Source organism: Sander vitreus, chromosome 7 (assembly GCF_031162955.1).
Source record: "Sander vitreus isolate 19-12246 chromosome 7, sanVit1, whole genome shotgun sequence".
Taxonomy (NCBI): domain Eukaryota; kingdom Metazoa; phylum Chordata; class Actinopteri; order Perciformes; family Percidae; genus Sander; species Sander vitreus.
This window is the reverse complement of record NC_135861.1, coordinates 23,562,131-23,586,461: the sequence shown is the minus strand read 5'-3', so window position 1 is coordinate 23,586,461 and position 24,331 is coordinate 23,562,131. Positions and strand designations below refer to the sequence as shown.

The 24,331-nt window shown below is 41.0% G+C and overlaps 1 protein-coding gene across 5 annotated transcripts; it reads right to left on the bottom strand.

Moving 5' to 3' along the window:
* Positions 1–478: 478 nt before the first annotated feature.
* Positions 479–23,573, bottom strand: dlgap4a (discs, large (Drosophila) homolog-associated protein 4a). 5 transcript variants are annotated; one of them, XM_078255464.1, is made up of 11 exons: positions 22,344–23,564; positions 21,714–21,949; positions 20,530–20,677; positions 19,095–19,335; positions 8,972–8,977; positions 6,834–7,270; positions 6,614–6,711; positions 5,240–5,676; positions 4,071–4,162; positions 3,586–3,738; positions 479–3,062 (listed from the first exon to the last, which is right to left on the bottom strand). In XM_078255464.1, exons 1-11 carry the CDS (start codon positions 23,562–23,564, stop codon positions 2,838–2,840), a joined length of 3,294 nt encoding a protein of 1,097 aa, XP_078111590.1. In that variant the 3' UTR covers positions 479–2,837. The 5 variants fall into 5 exon arrangements, with proteins under 5 accessions (XP_078111590.1, XP_078111591.1, XP_078111592.1 ...); XM_078255465.1 differs by lacking the exon at positions 8,972–8,977 and adding an exon at positions 9,149–9,178 and having other exon boundaries at positions 6,834–7,273; positions 19,095–19,308; positions 22,356–23,564; XM_078255466.1 differs by lacking the exon at positions 8,972–8,977 and having other exon boundaries at positions 22,344–23,573.
* Between the last annotated feature and the right edge of the window lie 758 nt (positions 23,574–24,331).

Below are 24,331 nucleotides of genomic sequence, written 5' to 3'. Positions count from 1 at the left end.
CCAGAGTTGCACCTTCTGGTCATTGTTTGTCCATTTTGTAGCCCTTTGGAACTCAGGAAGTAGTGGTAAACAAACTGTCTGAAGATCCCTGATCAGGTCATGCTCTCTTAATGTTCAGTATGCGGGCAAATAAAGGGATCCAGCTCTCAAATGATATGAAAAAGGAGAGGACTTTCCAACATTTGTCACAGTTATAAACTTACATACTGCACATACCCTGAATGCCTTACACAGATTGAATAGTTTCAGATCATTTGCAAGACCTATTTAAAGGAGTCCTGAAAATTCACTGGCAAGGATCTTTGTATATTTTATATGTAAGAAGGCCATGCTTTTAGAGATTACACAGTAACAATAAAAGGTCTAATCTAATGCTTATGATTTATTTGCGTGCAATATTAACTTAGAAGCTAATATTACCGTTTGTATGGATGAGTGCAATAATAATAAAAAGACAGCAAGAATGATGACCAGGACATGTAGCAAAGGGATGTTTAATGATTTCTTTGGACAATGAAATGCACATGTCCATTGTTGATGTAATACAAACAAGAGAATAAGAAAATCAACAACTTGGTGTTGCGTCAGCATTCCCAGTTCAACGTCATTTCTCGTGTGATGTTAGCGAAAAAAAAGATTCAAAATGGAGCAGAACAAGATGTCTGGAGTGTCACGCAAGGACTGACCAGTAGGGGGAGAGCCAGCTCTTACTAAAAAAGAAAAACTAGTGAGTCAACCTACACTTGTGCATGGGTATCTGCTATGCCCAGTTCCACTCATGTACCCTTTGGCACTTGTATTTCCATCTGAGAAAACTGAAACGTGGAAAATATTCCAGTCCCATACTCAAAGTGTCGTGAGTTGAGTCAGAGACAAGGAATAGCGTATCTGGAGTGAGCAGATGGAAACACAAACAAACTTGGCTGAGAATGTGCACACAGACTTCAGAATTCATGAGCAGATTAAATAAAAATAAAAAAAAAATAAAAATCACTTTAAATAAAAGCTTTAGCCAATGACACCAAAATGTTGATCATTGCCGTCTTCTTGGCACAATATGAAGTCCCTCGCAGCACCATTGATTATTAAAAGTACAGAAGTCGAGACATGTTTAGGTCGACCTCATTTCAGATGAAAGTCACAAAACGTGTCAAATGACATTAAAAATTTAAATTAAAAAATGTACCACAGTTCATTATCAACAAACGGGTGGGAGTTCAAGCTGCTAGAAAGGGCAGCGAAGGCGACTGCCGATTTAAGCAGCCAAATTAAGCCTGTACTTCACTGCACCAAACCTTATTTTTCTTAATCATAGTAGGTCTGGATTTAAAATATTGGTCATTTGCTTCTGAAGCATTCAGCCAGTTAATTTGTGGTTACATAATAAATAATCCATCCATAGTGGTTTTTACTGTTGAGTTTGTGTTCAACCTGAGATTTTAGTCATTTCAAGGGCAGTCAGTTCATCAAAGAAAAAAAACAAAAAAACATTCATCCTTCATGCTAAGAAAGTCATATTGGAAATGCTGAATTAAATAATTTAAGACTGGGTACCTACTGCATTGTTCGCTCTAATACGCTTTATTATTGCTATGCTATTCCATATCCTTCCCGGTGGTAAGTAAACCCTGACCCTATCGCACGTAGTCTTGTTGAATGGGAATGCCATATCAAGTGGTGAATGTCTTGGTCCCCTGCATCGCATGAGGATGCAGTGAAAGTCAGAATGATTAGGCAAACGAAGGTGAGCAAACTTGATCTGAGGTGAATGGAAAGTGCAGTGATCAAGTCAACATGAGCTGTAAATGCATACAATTTCATACATTCCTCGGTAGCTCACTGGCAGGACAGTCATTCCTCACATCCCTTCACAAAAAAAAAAAAAAATGTAAGACTTTAAACAGGGGTATTCACAGACACAGACTGTGTAGTGCGCGTTTGTGAAAAAGAGAGGAAGAGAGAGAGAGAGGTGGCGTGAATGATTGCATCAAGTGCTAATATATCATGATAGTACATGTACTCAATCTATAAAAAAACTACCTTGGTACTGAACACTGACCTCTTTCTAACAAATAATCTGGTATACAACATTTACAAAATGAACATTGTAATAGTGTGATATTTATAATATATATGCTACTGCCTTCCTCTGGTTCTCTGCATTTTTAAACCTCTTAAAAGATTAACACCATCCTATAATTCGTACACAGTAAAGCGTACACACCACACCCAACGAGTGGCAGCCTAATACAAATAGAGTAGAGGAAGACTCTGTGGACAGTGAGTTCACCTGCATGTGTGTCCTGAGTGTGTGTGTGTGTGTGTGTGTGTGAGAGAGAGTGTGAGTGTGTGTGTGTGTGTGTGTGTGTGTGTGTGTGTGTGTGTGTGTGTGTGTGTGTGTGTGTGTGTGTGGATGGTAGTTCAGCTCGTAAACCAGGGAGCCACAACTTTCTGGTAGACTCAGCAGTGAAGGGAGTTTTAAGAGAGAAAACTTCTGGGATACCAAGATTCTTCAGCTCACAAGGTACAGGATGTCCTTATCCAAGATACTTGCACATTTAAGACAGTCCTGAATATACTTTAGGAGATAATAATTATTATAATATCAATAATAACAATAATATTAAACATATGTCAAGGTTATTTCTGTCCCATGGCAGCAGGGTGATAATCTGCATTATTCTGGATTGTTTCGTTGCCCTGTGATCCCCGCGTTTCTCCTCAGCTGTGTTGCTATGAGGGATCGGTGTGTTCATCTCAGATCTGTCTGTGTGTTTGTGTCAATGAATGTCTAAAGGGAGTCAGGATTTTCCTCGATGATCTGTGCGGGTTCACTCTCAGAGGCGGGTCTGGGCCTCGGGGACGTAGATTTCGATGCTGTCAGCGCTTTCCGTGGCGGAGTTCTGTCGTACTGAAGCCGCGCGCTTTGCTGCCATCAAACGCTTCCTGGCTTCTTGCCGCTGTTTGTCTCCAGCCGAGTCCACGCTCCTGTCCTTCCCCGCTGACAGCTTGGGCTTAGTCTGCTTCTTTGGCACAGATGATGGAAGCTGCTTGTTTTCATCCTGAGGAAATCATGTCAAGAAGGAAAAAGGAATAAAGGTACGATGTGGTGCAAGCTGGAAACACAACCTCCAGCAGTGTTGACAAACTCATTTGTATGAAGCATTTAAATGATAAATGGACTGCATTTATATAGTGCTTTTCTAGTCTTAGCGACCACTCAAAGTGCCACACACACACACAATTTTCATTACTGATTAATCTAGCGATAATCAATTAGTCACTGTCAGTAAATCAAATTAAAAAAAACGGTCATTATAATTATAATCCACCCACAGCCAATGTTGACATCCTCCAAATCACAAAGACATTTCATTTACAATGATTTAAAGAGAAAATCAGCAAATCCCCACTTTTGAGAAGCTGACACCAGCGGATGTTTGGCATTGTTTTGCTTGTAAAATGACTTTTGGTTTAACGATTAATCGAAACAACTCTAATTGAGCAACTGCTCTGCTCTCAAAAAACAAAAAAAACAAAACAAAAAAACAAGTATAATGAAAACGGTCTGGCACCAAACATCACCTTCTTCTCTGATTTCTCAGGAAGTTGCCAGTTGTTGGCCTTCAGTTGGAAGAGCTCATCAAACTTCATGCTGATGTCTTCTATTGAGAGTTGTAGCAGATCCCAGAACCCTGCGAGGTCCTGCGCTGTTGGTCTTGGGTTGGCATTTACGTTCTAGAGAGGAAAACGAGACAGTATAGAGAAGTGATGGATGAATGGCTTTGGTCAAATCAGAGAGAATTAATCACACACACACACACACACACACACTGGGCAGGGTCCCTTCAAGCAAATGGATGAAGAGAAAAACTTTCAGAGGTGATTACATTTCAACACTATCGGACCTGTAACAGAGAAAATCTGTCAAGAAGGAAGAGTGGGACAATAAAGTCAAGTGAACAAAAATCTATCAGTAAATCTGACTAGATAAATCCTCTCGATAAAGGATTTAATTTTTGGTAGTACATCAAGAGAGAGATTCAGTAGGATGTAATGAAGCCACTCACCAAGTTCTCATTACAGAGCCCTCTGAACTGCTCAAACTTCTTTGTCATGAGGAGCTGAGCACTGCCTACTGCACTGCGGATCGTCCCCAACACTGAGAAAGAGAAGAAGAATATGATAAATCATCAACAGGTTGTGGAGAGATAATAGAAACATTTTGAGTTTAAAGAAAACATACATAACAAGATACATAAAAAGGAAGTAATAAGGCAACAACTTTGAGATCCAGAGTAAAGACAAAAGTCCTTTTTGTACTTGAGAGAGACCGTTTGAGAGCTAGACCAAGACATAGGAGTAGGGGATTATGTAGAGTGTATCCCTGTTGTCTAATAATGAAATATTTAGGTTAACATTTACCAATTAACATTCTGACAGTAAATGATTTTTTTTTTTATAGAATATACTGTATTAACTCAATCTTAGGGAGGATAACAAATTACTCTTTATACAGCTATTTTCCACCTTAAATATTCATATGTAAATGGTAATTCATAATTCAGGTCCACAGAGAGCAGAAAGAATGATAATCGGATGGAGCCGCTACTAGTCTGCTCATTTATATTTAAAGACACTGCAGAGATAGATGTGCCTAAAAGTCTGAGTGGTATTCTGGGAGATGAAAAAGTGAAATGACTCTGCAGTTGCTCTGTTACAGCTAAAACAAAGTACCCCCCTTCCAATGAACAGCGTTACGGTGAGTCGATGGCAGTAATGACTGTCGTGCTCAGTCTCGTTGTCCGTGGTCAACATGGACGAGGCCTGACCTAATCCCCTGTCTGTGGGCCTCACTAACAGGGACATCATTTAAATTCTTCATGTTACTGACTTGACGAGCTCTTTACTGTAGACTTTGAGACGTCTGATCTAGAAAGGTTCTTTATAAATAAACCTTTATTACTTTTTCAAGAATAAGACATTTGACTTTGAAGACTTCATATCTAAAATCATTATGAGAACACTAAGCCCCCATTTACACTAAGGCCCATTTTGACATCGTCAGGTCTACCACCACTCTCTGAACTGGAGTATGGCCGACCCTGATTTGCATGTAGCCCGGGAAAACCAAATAGATTGCGATGAGATTTGTGATCTGGCCAACAGAGCCGAATATACCGTATTTGCATAAGGGTAAATGAAAGGGTCATGTATTACATGCAGTTCTATCACTTACCCTCCTCTGACAGATTGTTGTCTTTGGTCTCCTGCTCCATCTGTTGACACCAGCCCTCCATGCGCCCCGTTTCCGCCTGCAGCAGCTTCAGAAACCAGTTACCGTCTCGGAGGCAAGCTGGCGTACTGGGCTGAACAGCATCTCCTTGCATGCTGCAGTTTCCGGTCTCCAGGCTGGGATCTGGCGGTGGAAGCGAGGAGGGGTCTAAAGCTGGGTCCAGAGTCTCCGGGGGCGAGGTGGATATCCTGGATGGGGCTGAGGTGTGTTTAAGGGGGTGCTGTTCCATGGCTTTGTCCTGTCTGCAAGGTGCGGTGGCATTCCCTGTTTGACTGTTGGCGCAGTTGGCTGTGTCGTTTTCTGTGGGTGCGGCATCCTGGGACTCCTGAGGCTCAGTCTCTGTATTCTGTCTGGAGGCCATGCTGCTATCCCGGCTGAGACTGCAGAGACATGCATAAACATCAGCTTTTGACTGACAGTTAAATAAATGGCGACAATGAAGTGATGAAGTGTGTCAAACATGTTCCACAGTAAAAGTTGCCTGTCAGTGAGCTTAACTCACAGGACATTATGGCAGCTGATGGTGCAGTACCATCTATTGAGAGGGGGCACAAAGTCAGAAAATACACGGTATCGAGGGTGGTAAGCAGGAGGGAATTAGCAACAATTCCGGTATACAACATAAAAGCCTAGTAGACTGCTGCCTCAGAGATAACGACGAGGAGAAAAGGAAGCAGGCTGTCATACAAATGTGAATAAGGGAAATTACAGGGCACTGGAAAAGTTTAAATGCTGCATTTTCATCTCACTACAGTCAAAACAAGAGTAAAAGGACATCAATCAGAGTCCTGGGCTGCTGCCAGGCTGACTGCTGAATGACCTTGGCAACAGTGCTGCACAGACTGCAGATTCACCAGCCTAATGGGCAAAAGAAAGAATGACAATGTGATTGTGTGGAGTTATGTAGGGAAAAGCAAGAGAAGACCAGCTACAGTGCATTCAGACAGACAGGTCTAGGGCTGAGACACCCTGTGGAGCTTTACTTGTAAACAAATAATGTTTAAGTTCAGTGTTAGTGACCAAAATGCATTGTGTGTATCCTCCTCCGATGTGTTGAATGCATTTTTTTGCATTTGCATTATTTTTTAATAAACCACTTGCAAAAGCCAATTTATTTAGTAATATTGAGTATAAGAGTGGTTGGATTTTGGCTGTACTTTAACCCATAGCACTACGCACACGCTCAGCAAGATGTGTACAAAAATGGAGGAATATTAAGATGCCATGTGAAGTCACCAGCCTATTATATTTCAATACACGTATTAAGAGCAATATTGATATTTGTGTAGGTTACATCAAATGGGAATGTAGACTTACGGCCTGCCGTTCTCCACTTGAACTCCAATTGACTGAAATTTAAGGGGTGCAGTCGGGGGTAGAGGTTCTTCTTTTAAGACTGGCAGAATGCAATCCACCTAAAACAAATCATGGGCAACAGAAAACCGGTCAAATACAACTGTGAACGTGGCTTTAGTCCCCTCCCAGGATCATTGTACAACAGATGAAGTACAACGCAATAGAAGTAGACAATTCTTACCTGAATTCCAATAGAGGACAGTTTCCTCTTGGTTGCTGTGGGGGGCTGCTCTAGGGTGAAACCAAATCTCAGGGTGTCATTTTGGGACTGGGTAGATGTGGAAGTGCTGGTAGTGGCAACGGCGGTGGTGGTGGTGGTGGGAGGAAGGTCACGAGGGGCTGGAACAGGATGTACAGAGCCTGCAGCGGGTGCAGGGGTTGCAGCAGGGACAGGGACTGGTGGAGGTCGGGCCCCCTTAGCCAGACTGCCCGTGCGGATGCTACAGAGACTGTCAGAGGAGTTGCTGCGTCCTGACTGGCTGTTGACCTCACTGCCGCGGTCCTGCTGGTCAAGGTATATGTCTTGGGCCGACTCTGTGCTGCTTTGCAGCGTCACTGAGATGAGGGGCTTGGATATGGTGCGGGGTGGGACAGGAGGAGGAGCCTTCCTATTGCCGACTGCTGACGGAAGAAGAAAGAAAGAAAACAGAGAGCTTAGAATAAGATATCTGCTATTCGTCACTTAAGACTTCAGAAAGAAAGCAAAAGTAAAATAAAGCTGTGCTACTAGACATAATCCAGCTTGTGCCTATAGAGTGCCAAAACCATAAACATGGCCTATCTGAAAAACACTTTGCACTGCACTTTGCCCTTATTGCTGCCTCTATCAGGTTTCACTTAAAGCTACCTCTACTGTAGGTTTCCTGTTAACCTGCTGGTGGTTGTGTTCCATTGACGTCAGTCTGTCTCTGTGGATCCTCCTTTACATGCCACACCTTCACAGTCCTTTTGCTCTGGGGACTATCAGACAAGACAACTGTGCCCTCTCTGACCATAGTCTGACCTAGTCCACCAAACCAAACAGTTCCAGGAACTGTGGAACCAAAAAAAGTCAATTTTGTGCTTACCTGTTTGCATTTTCAACACCAAGATGGACCATGAACGTCAAACAAAAACACTTGTTTTTTTCCTTTCATACACACTGGCCATGCGTGACATGTTTCAGTGGATGTATAGCTCTATCTAAATCAGAATCTTTGAAAACATCACAGCTCCACATAGTCCTAGTCATCTTTACTGTGTTGGATCGCTGTCATTGTCACCTCTCTCATAGCAGAGTAGGCAACTGTTAAATGAAAAGGCTCAAAAAGCCCCCTGTACACTAGAGCTAGGCGATATGGAGAAAATCAAACTGACCAAATACCTCAATATCGCGACGATATTGTATGGTTAAAAATTTATGCTTTCACAAAATATTTACACAATGAGATTTTTGATAAATAATCATCAGTATTATATAGTATATATTTACCCACTTAATGACTAAGTGGGTAAAGGCAAATAATAGAACAGCTAGCCTAGAACACTCTTGTAAGTTCAGAAAAATCACTTTATTATAACGCAGCCTTTAAAACCAGGAAAAGACAATACTTGTGTCATATTAGGATATCCAAAATTTAAGATGATATCCAGCCTCATATATCATGATAATATTGATGTATTGCCCAGCCCTACTGTACACTATCTGCTCAGCTCCAAACAGCAGACAGACACAGGTAGCAACTAGCATTTAGCTGCTAAAGAGACAGATATTTCCTTCAGGAGTTAGAGATCAAAAACAGAGCTAAAAGAGAGTGAATATTGGACTTGCGTTGGACAGATGGACAGAAACACGACTCCAAATGAATGAGAATGTTGCTCCGTAACTGCTGGATGTGTAAATAAGCAACTGTTCCCCATATCAACTTAAAAAGCTGATCATATGTCAGTGTTGTGTTTACAACTTATTTGCATATTTCTATGACAAAGTGCACAAATTCATCCTAAATGTTCTTAATGTTATGAATGATGTGAAATACACCATGTCTCTATACATCTGCAACCTTTTAGATGTTTAATTCACACAACCCATTAGTAAATAAACTTAACTATCATGTTACATACAATATAAAACACTGCTTTGACTTTTAATGAAATTACTCACTAACAATTGCACTGTATTACTTTAAATCAGAGCATGGCCATCAAATGGTAACTACTTAACATAAGTGTGACATTTTGATGCTGACAGACATATGAACCTTGCTAGGTTCACACACTCTTTCAACAGCAACTGAAATGAGGCCAAAGACAATCTGACTCAGGGATAAGGAACTGAACTGGTGCCTCTTTTTCTGTCATCATTCTGCCTGCAGGGTTGTGGTGGTTGTACAACAACATGAGAAACCACAGGCTTTCTTCAAGAATTGAGAGGATGTTGAGTCGGTTTTGTGTAGATGCTATTTAAACAGCTGGCAGACTTTCAACATATGGACTAAAAAAAGTTGGAAAACAAACAGCAGGCAAATACTTCTACCCAATTACAGCCTTCGCCGACACACATGATGGATGAAATATTTCTTTAAAATTAGCTGACCAAGAAAGTAAATAAAGGCTTACCACTTTGGATCAATAATGGAAATGTGTTTATTCTCTCCGGTAGTGGTCTCAATCTAAGTAGCAGAAGTAACACCCTGTAATTGTGAGGGTGCTGCACTTCTGTCATCAGCCAGTGAATCATAGCACCTTAAAGCCCTCATTAAATCCCACCAACATACACAAACATGGCTATGGAATCCACTCCATGCAGTTCACTAGTCGCTCATGCAGCCCTGACTGACCTCCCCTCTCTAATAACATATCCAACCAACAACGGAACATTTATTCCCAAAGACTGAGACACTTCTTTAAGTACTCATAGCACAGATGCATGACGTTCCCAAAGTTAATTATCGTGTCCTACAACACCCAGGGTCAACACATGTCTCTGTCCCATTTGCTGTGTCTACAAGGCTGCACTGCATCTTTTACTCATACACAGAGCTATAAAGTTGTTTGCACTGTAATAGATCAACTCTTTTTGCCAAATATCCACACATGCCACTACAATAACACAATTTATGCGAAACGACAAACAATATGCTGTTTACGACCATCCAGTCATAGTGAAGTGGGCTAACTGCAGATTATACACACCCCAGGGTTTCCCGCAGCACTTTGCAGTTTAGGCATGCCGCCTTAACTGAGTCTTCAAATATATATATATATATATATATATATATATATATATATATATATATATATATATATATATATATATCTCTCTCTATCTATCAGTATGTACTACTACCCCCCAACCCCCCTGTCAGATGGCAAACCTACCACCTTAACTAACATTTTCTGCAGGAAACCCTGCACCCTTAGTAAAGAGCACAATCCATTTTGCTGTCCTAGTGCAATAGGCGGTGTGATGGCTGGCTCCATATCCCCTACCTAGGGGCTCAGTGCCAAGAGGTGATTATGAGATGGCTGAGCTGCCCAGACCCTGGACCTCAGGGGCAGGACCTGCTAATAGCTTTCAACTCAAAATCCTAAAAGGTAATCCCACCTTCAATCATAACAAGTTCGTTTATCACAATCAATGCCTGACCAATGAATGAGAATCAGTCCAATTTAGAGATATTAATGATTGTTTAATTAATCACTGTACATAATTTGATGCACAAAGTTTGCAGACCACAGTTCAGCTGAGCCTATGATGGTACAACTAATTAAACAGAAACAGACCTATCAAATCTATTTAATAACAGAAATGTTACTTTGCAATTCACTGCAGATAAAAATTATCCTTTGCATAACTGCGACATTTTTATCAGCAAGGAAATACACTAAACAAATGATACATGACTCATCCAACCATGCCTCATTTTTGGGCCGGCCCTTATTCATTTATTATTTTTACCTGTAGGCTACAACCCTTTTTGTTGATACGTTGCGTTACACGACGTGTTATACATTTGTTACGATGTGTTATACATGTTTTGTCTAATCTAATTAACGTCCTGAGAAAAATCCTGTTTTCTAGAATTCTTATATTTATCGGTTTAATAACAGGCAGAGTGAGAGCAATTTTGAGTGCTCGCATTTTGTTTAATTCACATGCGTTTGAGAATTCCTGCTTTACGTTGACAAGTTATGTGGACAGCAGCTGTCTGTGAATCACTTATTTGAGGGGCCCAAATGCTTCCTCTCGCAATTACAACCCTGTCAACACTGCTATGATCATCAAATGTTAACTAAGTTGGATCACTTATGAAAACACTGCAGTCTCTGACCCAGGATATACTCTGGCTCCATCAGCAGGTCTGTCTGAGAGCTATCAGATGGCCACTAATGGGCCCTCCACAGCAGGCTAAAAAAATTGAGTGTACATGATTTGACTAATTTTCAATGCTGTTGCCATTAGCACTGTTTACAAAAAAAGCAGGACTAGCTTCTAGTCCATTTTAGGTGAGACAGTTGGGTGGTCTGGTAAGGTTTGGGATTAAATACTGCTCAATATACACAAAAGCCAAGCACGCACCCAAACTTAAACAGTATTGTAGCCTATTGTGGATGATGAGTCTTTGTGAAACTCTGGATATGAGCCAAGTATCATGAAAAGAGGTGGTAGCAGAAGCTCTGTCCAAGATCAGCAGTCTTATTGTAATAGAATGGTAGGCTGACAGGCTGGGGCAGTCGTAGACTGAGAGATTAGACCAGGACACATGGTTTGAGCATGACTTCTGACAAACAGATTAAGCACACGAGGCACACCATTCAGCAAACTATGTTACATTAAAATCTGATCAGTAAGATAGCCTGTGCAATATTAACTGCAAACGTTGGCATATAAAATAAATCGTTGCCCTAGCCCTAGAATTAGGCTGCGTCTCATTTCTCTGTCTTACCCCTTCCCCTTAGTTTTGCGTGTTCGTGAGTGTAAGGGCTATCCCAATTCTCGTTTTGATCGAGGGGTAGGGCTAAGGGGAAGGGGTAGATACCCCTTAGTTTTAAGCAAAGTCACGAGCTTACTTGAAAGCAAGGGGTACCCAGAATACACTGGCAGGTAACAATGGCGACCAGAGAGACCCATAAATGTAAGTATTTTCGGCTTAAAGAATTACAAAAGTCTTGTTTTGTGCTCTACACAATCCTGTACATATATATATTTGCAACCATGTTTGTAATTGAAACTTTTTTTTTTGAAAATCGCTAGTTTGCTACGCTAACGTTACATTGCTTATTTGCACAACAGTCCTGCATTTCTCTAACCTGACTCTGCCCGACGGATTGTTTCGCATTTGCTCGGCATATCCATCTGGGAACTTTCCGAACTTTTTGGAAGGGGCGAAAATACTGGTTAGCTGATTGGATAAACCATCTGTCTATCACTAACCTGACTCCGCCAGATAGCTCGCGAGATCAGGACGGCCTCATGAGGCCAATTTTCTTCACGACTAGTGGACCAGTTGATATATCAAACTCTTGCCGAAAACCAGTCGGGAGAGGAGCAAAAACATCGAGACGAAACGAGAAAAGTCTCCAGTGCCGTTTTTTGCTCTTCTTTCAATGAAGGAATACTTTCTAATTTGGATAAAACTTGCGCGATAGCTACGCTCATCTCATCCGTGGAAGCCGCTATGTTGTTTAGACTGAACAGTCGCTTCTCGTTGCGTCACACCTAAACCCGCCTCAAAACCAACGCTGATTGGTCGGTCATTTGGCAAACGGCTCCAAATTTTCTCTCTCAAGATGCCTTGAATGGACTCTATGCATGTCTACAGTGTTAACTAAACTCCATTAGCAGCCTATTTTGTTTAATATCAGTGCATAACACTACTTGCTTAGGAGACATCGACACGTGCTTTACATTGTATTTAAATTTATTATTATGTACTGTATTATTGTAATCATGTGTAATTCATTCCTGTTCATGCACCTGTACATTGTTGTTGGTTATGATACAGGACACTAATGAAAAAAATGGGGTTGGAGGAAAAAGGTTACTGGCCAACAGGCATCAGACTGGGGTCTGGAATTTCAGAATAGCTGTAGTTTGTTTGTGGTCTTGTGTGTCTTTTTTGTTTTATACATTTGAGTGCCTTTTTTTTGTGTGTGACATGTAAGTTATGGTTCTAATAGTTGTAATAATGTTATGTTTACTTTATTGGGCAATAAAGACAGCTTTTTGTTAACAAAGAAAGTGTTTCTGAACATCAATGACATTCAAAACAGTGATAACTGAAACAGATATACAACACACCATGCAGTGTGTACAGAAATATTTATTGCAAACAGACCTAAGTATGTATGATGACTAGGGGAGGGAACGGTACATGTATTCGTATTGAACCGAAACAGTACAGGCGTCTCGGTTCGGTACATGAATTTACGTGGCGAATACACGGTATAAAAATAAATAAAACTTGCGTGCAAATTAATTAATGTAATGCGGAACTACTGTTAGACACGCGGCTCTTTAGGGACACCTAATCTGTAGCCCTGCCCTTAGCTCTGAAGCTCCACATGTCGAGTCAGTCGGTCCAGTGAGTCCACACGAAGCAAACTAGTCCCTTCCATATACAACCAAACACGGACGTAGCTGTATCCCTTCTCGCCTCGACCACAAATGGCCTCCACGCCCTTTTGCTTCGCCGTTTGCTCCGGTATTAGCTGTTAGCTCCGCCTTTAGCTCCGCTATTAGCGCCGCCGTTAGCTGTTAGCTCCGCCGTTAGCGTGTGAAGCTAACACCAAAACTCGTCAACTGCTCTGTGTAACCGAAGCTGCTCTTTTAACACAACCCCTAATGATGACGTAACCAAGTGGTGTCTCATTTCATAGGGGTAGGTTTTCACCCCTACCCCTTACCACTCGGTTTTGAGGGACAAGGGTTAGGGGTAAGACGAAGGGGTAAGACAGAGAAATGAGATTCAGCCTAATCTCATGTCAGATGGGAAAACTATAGCATTATGTATTGGAAAACTGCTGAAATTACAAATATACTATGTGTACATAATACTAGGAGGTCAATTCCTATGGTGATGCCAGATAACGTCAGATCTTTTGCTGCGCACCAGGATTGCATATAGGGGTTTCCTTCAAATTTGAATCACTGTGTAAATTAAAATGATACGTTGATGACATTTGGTTCTCACCCCACTGCTGATGCTTATAATTTATGTATTACATGATTTATATTCATTTTGTTGACACCTCAGTTTCAAAAATCTGATTTGGAATAGGTGACGTTTTCCACAATAGCTTCATGAATAAGAGAAACAAGCTCTAAGGTATGAGTAAATAGGCAGCAAACATTGAGCACTGTGGACAGACTTCATGACAGAGACGGCTATCTGTTGAGACAGAAAGACAGGCAGGCTGCTTTTAGCCGACAGTGCTGAAATAAACCATTACCCAACACACAGAGCAAGAGAGTGACCACACCAAAAACAAAAAAATGGGATATAAAAACAAACACCTTCAATTTCATTAGGAGTAAGAGAATTTGTTGTTCTTTGCGTGCTACTGCGGCTAGTATTCCAAATGCAATATAAAATGCTTCCATAAAAAGAAATGAAAGAAAACACCTTGTCTTGAGGACAGCCATTCAAATTGAGACAAATTCCCAATAATTTTGTCCTTCCTTTGCACTTCTGGAGACTTGGTTTGTCCATTCTCATCTGCTGTATAGTCTGATACCCTTAAGATATCCTTATCCTCCTGTGGTCCTTAGTCTGACCTGCTGGACTGAGGCAACAGTCTGGGTTACAGCCTAATCAGCTGATGAGGACAGGTGCTGCTTCTGATGACAAACCTTTCAGGATGAGAAACAGGGAGTATTGTACCTGAGCAACTTTTAATTTATTTTGAGACTGTACTGCTCAAAAAAGCCTAGAAATGCTTTTTGGAAGGAGTTTAGTTTAGTTTAGCTTACTTTCGATTAGTTGTTTCGTCCACAAAATGTCAGATAATGGTGGAAAAAAAGTGTACTGTCATAAAAGACAAAGTAAAGCAGCAAATCCTCACAACTGAGAAGCTGGAACAACAGAGTATTTGGCATTTTCGCTTAAAAATTACCCAACGATTAATCAATTATCAAAAGAGTTGCAGACTATTTTTCTGTCTATTGACTAATCGATTGTTTGTCATACTCTAATACATAAAGACTTACAATATATTATACCAAGTGTATTCTTTTTAGTGGCTGCCAAAACCATTGTGGTGCAAAATACATGTTTCCATCTATGTTAAAGTAGTTCTATAATCAGTGCAGGAAATGGATAGGCCTTGACTATACTGTCTAACACTAATAGCTCCACACACACATCATCAGGAAGCCTGTCTGCTGTTGACCTTACTGTGAAACTACAGTTGCTTCGCCCATTCAGTCAAGAGATTACCTCATCAATGAGAGTGAGAGGAAGAGTGTGTAATACTGTGGAGGATGACTCACAGTCTATCCATGGTGATACACAGACACACCATGGCTTGTGTAATATAGTGCTGGATACAATGAACATGCCTTGTTGCCACAATGAAGCTTCAAAGCCAGTGTTTGTGATGATACCCAGCAACCTGTTAGAAGTTTAAACTTTGAAAGACCAAAGAAAATAAATAAGTTCCTAAACATTAGTAAGTAATTAATGCCTAATGTGATGTGCTGAATTCTCCTAACCAACAGAAATAATAGAGTCAGTGAGCATAGAAAAGGGACATAGGTAATGCCATTGTGAGTGATCTTACCACTCACTTTGTTTGCACATCCATCTCTTGTCAGGTGATCCTTCTCATAAAAACCCAGTGAAGTGTCCTAACTGCAAAGCACTACACAGGGCAGGAAGCTGATACATTATTGATTGTGTCCTCAGGTCTTAACACATGGTAGCTAGCTACTGAATGAAAAATGGCCCATGAAACTGTGGACCAAAAATAGCCACTGCAGTTGTGGTAAAAAAAGTTAGGTTTTTAGACACTAAATTAATCTCCGCACACCATGTCTTTAACACTGTTGAAGTCAACTCAATATCATCTTCCAGCAATCAATGTTAAACTTAAAAAAAAAAAAAAAAGGTACTTTGACCTGATCAGGAGAAAGCCATGCAACAAGACAAATAATCTGCAGTAGAAAAAAGGTCAGTTTTGACTTTTGCAAATCCAGATAAATGGTAATAAATTTGCACACCCTGCACAAAACCGTGCATCCTCAAAACGGTTAGGCTATTTTGTACACATTTAATATAGTGTCTACATGTTTTTTATTGTAATATTCTATTATATATTTAACTGTTGCAGTATTTTTGCTCTATTGTTCCTATTCCTCTGTATGCACCAAACACATCAAGGGAAATTCCATGCAAGTGAAAACTTACTTTAGCAATAAATCTCATTCTGATTTTGACTTATAAGTTAAGCTCAACGTGATTCATAGCTTCCTCCATGCCTCTGAGCTCAGATCACTGTCACATGTTGAGCCTGGAGTAAGATAGAAGTATCGTTTAACGTTAACTGTAGTTTACTCAATTTGACAGTTAATGTTAATCCAAAAGATCACATCTAAAATAAACTAAATTATCTATCAGTCCGATGTTGAAGCAATGAGACTTCACAATTTGTATAATGGGTTTCTTTTTTCCGTTTTAATCAGTGATCCGTGCCAGTAAGTTACGACTTAAACATCTCTGACATTAAACTATTTGGCAAAGTAAGATCGCTTATATTATTAGTCAATGTGAGCTATCTGCTGTAATAGACGTGGGCGGCTGGGTCAGCCTAACTAGCGTTACCTACCGAGCTGTCCATACTATCTTACCAAAGCTGTTGACGCCTCAGCTACTGTTAGCTTTTGCTACTAGCCAGAGAACGCTCATTGCGGTGGGATCTCACACAGGGCTTTTAACGTTGAGTAACAACGTTAACAGAGGCATTATATAGTAGAGATGGAGGAGAGCCATCAGAGAGGAGCTGCTACCGGTAGCTTTTTGCCTCGTTACCACCAGTCTAACAAATGCAACCACATTGCTGTCTAACGTTACCTGCCTCGCCTGCTTGCTAACGATTCGTATTAAGGTTTCATCCTTTCTTCATCCACGTTAGCTAACGTTAGCTAACCTACCGTACCATTAACGTTAGCTCACGTTAGCTTGTCGTTGCTAGCGTACCGACAACAATTGACAGTCTAAATATTTACACCCAATCGGAGAAAAAGCGACACAATCTTACTGTATGGCGGTTGACTCGTAAAATCCTTATTTTTTGGTCATTCGTGAAATGCAGACAAGATGCAGACGGGCTCAGTATCCTGCCGTAAGACACACACAACGGTGCTGTGAAGAAAAGATTTGTAGTCCACGCCCTTGACGACGAGGATTGGAGTCCACGTTTTCTCCGTTACTGCTCTCTGCGAGCGACTGGTCAGTTCTGGTCTTCGATGTAATCGAACATAAACGTGATTGGTTTAGGTCTCTGTATGACGTTTATGTGAATGTCTTCGCGATAGGTGCGTTTCATTTTGGTCCCTGGCACCGCGGGAAAGGACAGTCTAGTCTTGATTGACAAGCTCATACATATTTGATCCATTGTGGCCGCCTGCCCTGAACAATGGAGCTCTATTTAAATTGAATCGTTTCCAGTTTTTATCCCGTTTTTGTTGTGTTTCGTTTTTGTTTTGACGAGAAGTTATTCAGTCTTTATGGCAATCAAGACAAAAAGAAGAAAAAAAAACTCCTGGATTACAAAATCAGACAACAATGTTTTGTAAAACGAATAAGCCTATATGATAACCTATATTTGCAATTGCTAGTTAACATAAATAAACAGGTACTTCCTCCTAGTTGTTCATGTAAATTTCGTTATATTTGCAAGGAACCAGTACACATAGCCTAGTGTATATATAGCAAATAACTGAAAATAACAGTATCAAAAGATTATGATAACAGTAGATGTTCATTGTGTGAGGCAAAAGTACACTGTAAATATAGGTTTTTAATATATGAATGTTTAATGCATTAAGACATGTGAAACAATAACACACAACACTAGTATGACTAGAATTGCAATTTATCATAGACGTACCCCAGAAAGAATACTTGTGTCCATACTACTGGTTTGTACGATGATTTATGTCATCTTTAATATGCTTATGATGATAAACATAATTAACCTATACCACATTTGGACTCTTTACAAAATGTAACTAATCCTGCCATATTCAATATTTTATTCTTAATTGTTAGATATATCTCCCAGCTTCAGGTTACGTTATTCCGTCATAAGAGAATTACACCCGTCAGAAAAAAGAGCTGAAGAAGAATAACATATTTTTGTTTTTCATATTAAATGCCCTAATTTACTTCATGCATTCACGTCCAAATTATTGGCACTTCACTTCAACACAAAAACAATCACTATAACTTGACAACAAAAAAATTTCAAACCCAAAATAATAATTAAAAAAAAGATTAATTTGCAGCATTTGTGTGACTGCTCACATCATTCTTAAAAACAAAAAAAAACTAAAACAGAATTTTATAAATGCCTATCTACAATATAGAGATGCTCAATGGAGACATTATTGCAGACTGAGTGTTGAAAACCCAACAGTATCATTTGAAAAGGATGGATGGTTGGAAATTTGACATAAATCAAACAACATACACTAAAAAAACGATACACAGATTTGGTGGCAATGAAGTGGAGTCAAACTTTTCAAGTTCTACTTTTCACAATAGCTATGATTACATGCTTTCCTGTTCCTGCATTCATTTATTTATCAATTCAGAAGAGTACTGTTGTTGCCCAACTCTGCATCACTGTTGCTGTATGAATATTTTGTCATGGACTTTTACTGATACAGCCGGAGCACCTTAACTGTAACCAAACGTCCTCATTCAGACTGAAATGTAAGAATTATTCTTATACCAACCTTGCACAAAAACTATTTTCTATTATTATCTACATCTCATGTGTCACGCATTTTGTATTCCAGAGCGTTCTTTCAGCACAGAGATGATCCACAACAAAGCAAACTAATTAAGCAAGACACAACTCTGTTAATCTAAGCTAAATGGTGACATTTTATTTTATCCCTTTGGGGAAATAATTGTACCTATAGCGAAGACAGAAATATGCTATACTGTTTAGAGTTGTGTGTGTGCTATGAATATAAAATTGTTAGTAAGTGTACTTTAAAAGAGATATGTTTTACATTCTGTTTTGTATAGTTTTCAGTGAAGTCCATGAATAGGCCTACTTCCTTTAAGGGACAATTTTCAAAATGTTAATTTAGCTATTACTAAGCTGAGTAAATAGATGTGTGGTTAGTATTTAACGGCAAATATTTCCTCCCGTTCTGCTAATATTTTTTTGAAAATCTAAAAGACTATCTTCAGCAGATCTGTCCCACCTTGTCCTCACTGGTACTCACTGGTGTTGGAGCTGTAGCCTGTAGTGATGAATGGTGGTGAGTCTGAGTCCACAGAGGCTGTATCTTCATCCTGGGAGCAGCCCGCCTGAATGGCCCGCAGGTAGCTGTGGCTGCGCGACCGGAAGCACGTGGGTGCAGGCAGATCCAGAGCCTCCACTGCCTGCGATTCCCCCTCACAGTACGGTACTGAGTGCCCACAGCCCTGCCCGTATACCTGTAAGAACGTGTGCAGACTCACACGCTAAGCGCAGAGGGAAGACTGAGAAACATGCATTTAACAAGTATATACCCAGTGGCTGAATAAGTACTCACAGCTTTTACTGGAGTAAACGTGGCTATACAACAATGCCAAAATACTCAATTAAAAGTATCATCCGCAGAATGTACCTAAAGTATCAAAAGTACAGTAGAAGTACTAATTTCACAGGAAAATGGTGAGACTGGCATGTCATTATACAGTATATGACATTATTAGATTGTTCATACTGATGCACCAATGTGTAAGTAGCATTTTTTCTGTTGTAGCTGGTTGAGGTAATTTGTATTGCTATGTTTGGCATTTTAGTAGCAAATACGAACGTGTCGTGGGTGGTACATAGACATAAATAACTATCCCTCAAAATCAACTCACTCAAATTGTTGTAGTTTAGTACAAATTCTTTACTCTGATTGTTTTACTGTCATCTTGGAAGAAACTGGATCTCTCAGTCATTATTTGATTAACGTAAAAGCTCCCATGTACAAGTAGAGACTGATGCCATTGCTTCTTAAAAGGATGTTTGCATTAGTGTGGTGTGTGATTCTGCATCCCACTCCAATCCTGCTGACGAGGATATACAACAAGTTCCCTTAAGTTTACACTGAGGCATATGTCCCACTTTGACATTCTGCAAACACTCTCAAGCATCTCTTCTATTCCACCAGCTTATTCCCGGCTGGCTCATTCATAGACCGTCTCAACAGACATTACACTTAAATATTCTCTCACGGCAGATTCAAAATTGGAGAGTTGTGTCAATTTATTTTTTGCTTATTCCCTGGTGATTTTTAGTGGGTCACTGGAGATAATCCTAGATGATCTAATTAGCAGTTTTAAGAGATCTGAAATTTCATAAGGTATGAATATGTATATTATACCACGAAAAAACACATTAAATATTGCTGTCATGGACACGTTAGCTGATCATGACTCAAGTTAAAAGCCCTTCTAGGGACAGGTGTTGCGAATTAGCCATGGCTATAAACACTGTGATACAGGCATCGGATTGTTCTTTGTGTATGTGTCTATGTTTTTTGTATATGTCCCTATTCAAATAAACAGAGAATAAAAAATCTACAACACCTTAGTTAAACAGACACACATGAGAAGATAGTCTTTGCCAGCCAAGTAATAATAATGTGACGAGCAACACATTTGATAAGATAAGAGACATACCTGAGTGGCCGAGCCTCTGCCCAGTGTGCCAGAGCAATGGCTGAAATCATTGTTTCTGTAGCGTGGAGGGGCCTCCAACGGGCTCACCAAGCAGTCTAAGTTATCGAGGCTCCGATTAGTCGAAAGCTCTTTCAGGGAAGGCAGGGAGCTGTGGAAGTGAATGTAATAATCAGCCTCTCAGAAGTCAGAGACTGGAATAAGTGAGGGCTGTGTTTAATTGATGATATCCAGGAGAAACTTTAAATCACACTCCGAAAAGTTCCCCTGGGTATTTTAAAGTTAAATACTATTGAGATGTGTGGATAGAGATATGTGCTCGGGTTTAAAATAGCAGCACAGAGGAAACATTGATTAATTAGTGAAACTGATGAATATGAAATTCACTTTCTGCTTGATCTAGGACATTTTTTTAAGTTTCCTCTGTTCTGGCTTGCCCTTTTGGCACCTGGTGTTCGTGAAAATGTGTGTGCATAATGAGCAGCAGGGTGTGGTTGAGTGATTTCCATGGAACATTTGCATGTTATGAAACCAGGGCTTGAGGAAGCAGGCAAGAGTAAAGTACTAACACACCACTCAGGGTACCTGCAAGGCAATAGATGGAACAGGATGCAGAGAGGAGAAGTACTGGGAAAGGTTAGCCAAAAAAAGGTGGTGGGTATTGGTGGTAGGGCAAGTGAGGGTGGGTGGAGGGCCATACTGCCTGCCTATGGTTGACACTGACCTCAGATGCTGCATAGAGCATGCACTCTGTAGTGGAGACCACACGTCCTCCCGCATGAGAGCGTAGCAACGAGGCCTGTCCGTGTGGAGGTAGGGGTAAAACACATATAATATTTCATCTCCTACTGCTTTTGTACCAAATGAAGATGATACTGTATGTCATTTCTTGTCCCCTCTCATTAATATACATCTCTTCCTCCATGAATAGCTTCTAAGAGATTGTTTTGACTAAGTGCTGCTGCACATCCAGACAATTATTTGTGACAAGATGCTGCCACCTGCTGACTACCTTTGTGGACATGCGAAAAATTTTTCTTCCCACAACTTTCACAGCATATACCCCTTCAGTGCTTATTTCTATTTTAATGAATGTAATGTAAAATAGAACAAACACAACTATGGCAAAACAATGAGCATGGTAATCCAGGTTATAATTTCAATATGATGAATGTCATGGGACTCACTTGCGTTGTGGGAAAGGTGGCTGCTGCTCACTCAGGGAGTGCTGGGTGGCCTTCAGGTAGCTCTGGCGACGTGCTGTGGCTTTGGGGGAAGGTTTGGGACTTCCTTCTGAGTCTTCACTGTCTTCTAAGTCTCCCATAGCTTTCACGTAGCTGCCACTGCGCATCCTTCGACAGGGGATCTCAGTTCCTCTGGCCCGGCCTCGACCCAGAGTTCCTGCCCAGTCCCCGAGTGGGACCTGTATTATGAAAACACCGTTGCTAGACTCTTAAACCATGTAATGAAGCTACTTCAGGCACTTAGACACTGTATGAATTTCACGGTTTGCGTCACTTTGTTTAAATACATTTTACAGTATGATTCTGAGCATGTACAGCAACGGTAGCCTACTTGAAAAAGAAAATATATGAATGTGATCAACCTCATGAAAATCTATACATGGGGCTGAGTATAAACAATGAGGATAAAGTATATATGACCAACATAATAAGGGTCAATCTAATCAAATTATCATATATTAACTGTCTTTTTTCCAGTGCTTAAAACTGGTCAATAAAACCAACAAACCTCAGAGAAATCATAGAAATATCCATGCAAACTTACAAAGAATGATGATGAAGATGAATACTCACTGGCCCTCCTACCTGAAGGAACTGTTGTGCCAGGTCTTGATGGCATGACTTTGATTTAAGCAGGGTCCTGTTAACAGTAGCAGAGCCCTTCTGCAACACTTGCCTGGCCTGGCTGAGGGTGAGAGTGGACCAGGAGCCCCTCTTCACCAGTATATCATCCTTGCTTCGCCTGGTTCTTCCCTCCTCTTCCTTCAATCCTACCTGTGTCGCCTGGCACGCCAGAAACTTGAGGTCACTGCTGCTTTTGGAGGTCTTGAGAGTATGTGCAGAAATGGTGTGGTAGCCCTGTGGGATATGTCTGGGAGGGGCCTGGCTGTCTGACACCGCTCTACCAAGAGTCATCATGGTCAGTGGGTTGCGGTAACCTACAGCAATAGTGCCAGCTTTGGTTGTGTCAGTGTCCAGGGCATCGTCTGAGCTCCAGAGGCCTAGTGCATTAGGCCTAGGTCTCTGCTTTGGCCCCTCAGTTTTAGCCCTGTCTTTACTCTTGCTCCTGCGTGTTGGTCTACCACCCTCCTCAGCAGCTCCTGTGGTGCCAGTCATTCCTCCAGCAGAACGGCCGTTTATGTTGCCTTTGATTGTAGAGTTTTCCAGGGACTGGGACTTGGCAAATAGCTTCTGCACAGAGTGCATCAGGTGACGTATGCGTCCTGGGCTTTCACTGCGTTGCTTCGACATCCGTCCTCTATGAAACTGCAACGTACTGAAGCCATCATGCTGTAAGGGCAGGTGCCTCTCTAGCTGATCCAAAAGGTTGGAGGGTAACCGATTCATCTTGGCTGCTGCTGCAGTGGAGATGGTGGCTGATCCACTGGTGATCATAGGAGCACCAGTAAGGCCCAGACCCAAGCCCATGCCCATAGATAAGGATGTGGACAGTGTACCTGCTCTGCTGCCCTGCCCAACTCCACCACCACCAGACATATAGGCCTGGGAGCAGTCAACCTGGTCAGTCTGGGTGGTGAAGTGCAGACGAGGGAAGGTGCTGCTGTTGGACATCTGGCTGAAAGGCAGCAGGCAGTCAGGGGTCATGGGGGTGGGGATGGTGGGAGGGCACTGGTGGAGATGGGGGTCCAGGGTGCCATAGTGGTTTATGGTGGGGCTCAACAGAAAGGAGCTGTGAGGGTCAGAGGTCAAAGGATAGAGAGGCTTCTGGGGGCAACCTGCTGGTTCACAAGAGTCAGATAGGTGACGACTGCGGTTGGCTCCTAACCCTTTCATGGTGGCTTAGATGTCGTCCTTAAAACATGCCTCCAATCAGTACGGGTCTACTGACCTCATCAGGGCTCATCCTGCAATGTGGAAAGACACAGAAATGATCTATTAAACATGGTATTCAAGTCATTGTTAAGAAGGATCTCTGATTGGTGCTGCTATTTAGAAATGCATTCTGATAGTTTTGTGAAAGTATATATAAAAACTTTTAAAACCGTAAAATCTTCCTGTCACATTTTATTTTCTCTGATTAAACCATTTTTATCCTGGCAGATTCTCTCAGGAATGTTTAATGAAAATGAGCAGTTTTTCCCTTTATAGAGATTATAGTTAACAGTGCATAGAAGTAAAACAGCCATTTTGCGTATAATATAAAGGCTCAGAGGGGATGTTCGCCACATCAATACTTAAAGCTAATGAAAACATTATTGCCAGAGCCCATTTAGAAGTGTTTTATTCTCTGTGTGTCCTTGACTTTTCAGTACAGTGATTGAGCTAAAAAATACATTATAGACTGTCTCTGTTTAGTGGTGCATTTCACAAAGTCAGCATAACACAGCCCGTAGCGTGGAGAACAGAGCCACTGTCCTCTACAGCAGGGGTCTTCAATGTTTTTTAAGCCAAGGACCCCTTAACTGGAAGAGAGACGGAGCAGGGACCCCCTACCCCATATATTGTATAAAATGTTGCATATTAAACTGGGCCTACAATAACTTGTAGGGCGGACTAAAGCCTTTATATACATACTTTTTTTGCATAGAATATTAAGCTAT